At 33.7% G+C, this 3,144-nt stretch overlaps 1 protein-coding gene across 1 annotated transcript; it reads right to left on the bottom strand.

The window, feature by feature from the left end:
* Positions 1–534: 534 nt before the first annotated feature.
* Positions 535–2,513, bottom strand: LOC107489063 (uncharacterized). Its single transcript, XM_052261691.1, has 4 exons — positions 2,116–2,513; positions 1,035–1,142; positions 792–856; positions 535–700 (listed from the first exon to the last, which is right to left on the bottom strand). The coding sequence occupies exons 1-4, from the start codon at positions 2,200–2,202 to the stop codon at positions 535–537; spliced, it is 426 nt and encodes a 141-aa protein (XP_052117651.1). The 5' UTR covers positions 2,203–2,513.
* Between the last annotated feature and the right edge of the window lie 631 nt (positions 2,514–3,144).

Genomic DNA, 3,144 nt, shown 5'->3' with positions numbered 1-3,144 from the left:
AATGTTTATGTGTCATCTTGTAAGATTTAAAATAAAAAACTAGAACTAACATGGAAGATATTCTAATGAGCAAATAATATTTGTTCTTATTTTTCTTTTATGGCAGTACAGAAAATGCATTACTTATCATGAATTCTTTTTGGATTTGAAAATTCATTAAACTCTCCACCTTCATCTTTGTGTAATGATTATTGGTTTAATTGGTTTTTTTACTAGTTTAATTGGTTTTTTTTTACATAGATTATAACAACAATTTTATGGAAATAAACATGCAGAATAAGAAACATGAACGCTATAGGGATTTTGGCATGGTTCAGATGACTCTAGCAAATAATTGTAATGGAAGAAAAGAAAAGGGTCAAGAAAAACACTCCTTTATTTCTTTCATCCTTTGATAATTAGTGAATACTTCCCTGAAACACTATTCTTCAACTCACAAAATTCAGTTTTTCAATTTCAACAAATGAAGCTATCCAACGACATGCACAAGTTTCATGATGTCAACTGACACAATTTCAAACCAATTTTGGCCAATCAAAAAGCGGATGCCTGCATCATTTTTTTACGTGGATCCTGGCTTAGCCCATATTTCTTCCATGTTTTGATGTAATTTGTCATGAGGGTAAACTTGTTACTTCCCAGGTGATAGAAATAATCCCACGAATAGCTTTCGGTTTTGTGCAAGTCATCAAAATTAATCCTGAACAATCCAATTCAGCAACTATGCATCACATTTCAGTTTGAGGGATTTAGATATTGAAATTTAGATCTAATGTCTAAGTTTGATGTACCTTACCCCATAGTTCATTACCGGTTCTGCATACATGATTCCTACGTGCCGTCTCCCTGATATTACCTAGTTCGAGGGATCAATTGAAATGTAGTCGTATCAAAACAACAGAAAAAGAAGTAACAAGGAAGATTAATAAGACAAGAGATCTCATTGATTCAATTATCAAAGTGTACTAAAACTCAGGATATAGTTTTCAAATGGAGCAGTTGAAAAAGCATTTTAAGTTGCAGAAAGCAAGTACCGTTTCACCTCCAATTGATCTTGTTTTTCCATCAACTACACGACTGATTATTCTTAGAAACTCAGCCGACAACTTGAATACACGACCATCGGAAAATTCCACCTCCACCTGAGAACAGTCCAGAAATCATGGATAAGGTAGGGGAAATAAGCATAATTTCTCCAAGAGAAAGATGTTTCAAGATGCAAGAACAATATGATAAGTAAGGATACAACAGAAGCAAAGCCTTTAACCACTACGTGTCGTGTGTAGAGTGTAACAACAGCTAACATTAGGAGAGTTTAGTGTAATTAACACAAAATACAAAACAATAATGCTTTCCTTCTTTTCTACAGCTTCTAATCGTGTAATGATGACACAACATAAAACACCATTTGAAACGCAAATAATACAATACTAAATCTAGTTATACCCTAGTTAAATACACAACATTCTTTCTTTTGTTTCTCTACTTTTCTCTATATATAAGAAGAATATATTTAGTATTTACAGTATGTACATCTCTAATCTCTCAACATGTCTGTGAAAGAAACACATTAAAAAAATTCATGACCTTTACACCAAATAGAGGCCAAACAACTCATCCTATTCCATGGTGAATTATACTCCAGCCAAATACTTTAGATATGGTGTATAGTGCACTATGGCAAAAAAATTTGTTTCTCTCTTTTAGGCATTCATATATTGAATCAAATGAACCTTTAATATATTTGGGTCACCAAAAGTGTTCAAGCCATGAAAAACCCAAACAAAACAACAGTCAATATTCCATAGTCTCTCTCCTTCGAAATTCAATTAAAGGTGCATAAGTCAAATAAATTATTAAATTACAGGAATATTTTACTAATATTAAGTAACATTTTCTTATATTTGTAGCTAAATTTTCCTTCTAAACTTCGACTTATAAAAAAAATTCAAATATACTCTATTCTTGGAAAAAAGGAATGTACATTTTTTCAAGGCAAGCTAAGAAACAAGCTTTCATATTCTAACCCAATCATGCAGTAAACAATATTAAAAAAAATAACAAATAAAAATTGAAAATTTTCCTTTTTGATTTAAAATGGGAAGAAGTGATAACCAATTTTGGGGCTTGAAGAGAGAATTTGGTGATTTGGGGCATAGCCTCTGCCACTGTGTTGATACTCTGAATCGCAGCCATGACCATCAAGGAAGCAAGGGTTTGATCGAATTCTCTTTTTCTTTTCCTTTATCCCTAAGTCAGGCTAGATTCTAATGGTTCGGTATTATGAAGAAAGAAATGAGGCACTGATACTGTTTGTTTTAAAGGAAATACTGAAACAAGAGTAAAGGAAAGGAAATTGGAATTTGGAAGGAAGATGATGATTTTCCTTTGTTTGTTTGTAGAAAGATTTTGCAATATCTGTGCTCATCAATGTTCCAAAATAACTTAATACAGACCAAAACAACAGATTCAAAACTACTCACTATATCAACATCACCATTGTGTCAAAAGATGATTCTTTAGTCCAATAAATATTGGAATCGGCAATCTAGGATTCTAGTTCAAGAACCTTACCTCTGAAAGAAACCAAACAATGCTACAGTAAATAGAGAAGCTGAGAAAGTTAGAAGGATAAGAGATGCAAATATCTGAATCAAGGTTTGGAAAACTAGTCTCGACCAAGGTTCTGAAAATCGGACCGATTGTCAAACCGCTATAGTCACTGGTTCACTGATTTAATGGTTAAACCGGTTCAACCATAATCCAACTGAAAAACCCATTTTATATTAAAATAATAACTAAATTATAAATAAACACTCTAAGTTCATGAAGGAAATACTGAAAAATAAGAGGGATTAGAGGGAAGTAGAGACAATAGCTCTTACTAAGGAGTGCAATGCAGTCCTTCAGAGGAACCTTCCTCAGAAACTGTAGAGACCCTAACACACTTCTCAGAGACACAGAAGTAAATCCTAGAGAAGAGTGCCTAGCCCTCATTGTCACCAAGGAGGCCGAACCTCAGGAGCATGCTACTAAGGGACTTAAGGCAATCAAGGACCAAGAGGATCCTAAGAAAGCCATTGAGCACGACCCTACAAAGGAGAAGGAATCTCCAGTTGATTCTTCTCTGGGCGTGTAAGAGGA

The sequence above is a fragment of the Arachis duranensis genome, chromosome 5, assembly GCF_000817695.3.
Source record: "Arachis duranensis cultivar V14167 chromosome 5, aradu.V14167.gnm2.J7QH, whole genome shotgun sequence".
NCBI classification, from domain to species: domain Eukaryota; kingdom Viridiplantae; phylum Streptophyta; class Magnoliopsida; order Fabales; family Fabaceae; genus Arachis; species Arachis duranensis.
Note: the sequence above shows the minus strand (reverse complement) of the source record. Positions and strands in the feature narration are given on the sequence as shown.

What these genes read in the sequence shown, in the direction of transcription:
- LOC107489063 (XM_052261691.1), bottom strand. Translation starts at nt 2,202, where the DNA reads ATGGTCATGGCTGCGATTCAGAGTATCAACACAGTGGCAGAGGCTATG. An exon ending in CTCTTCAAGCCCCAAAATTG is followed by an intron (nt 1,143 to 2,115) that starts GTTATCACTTCT and finishes GACTGTTCTCAG; the next exon opens with GTGGAGGTGGAATTTTCCGA. An exon ending in GATCAATTGGAGGTGAAACG is followed by an intron (nt 857 to 1,034) that starts GTACTTGCTTTC and finishes CCCTCGAACTAG; the next exon opens with GTAATATCAGGGAGACGGCA.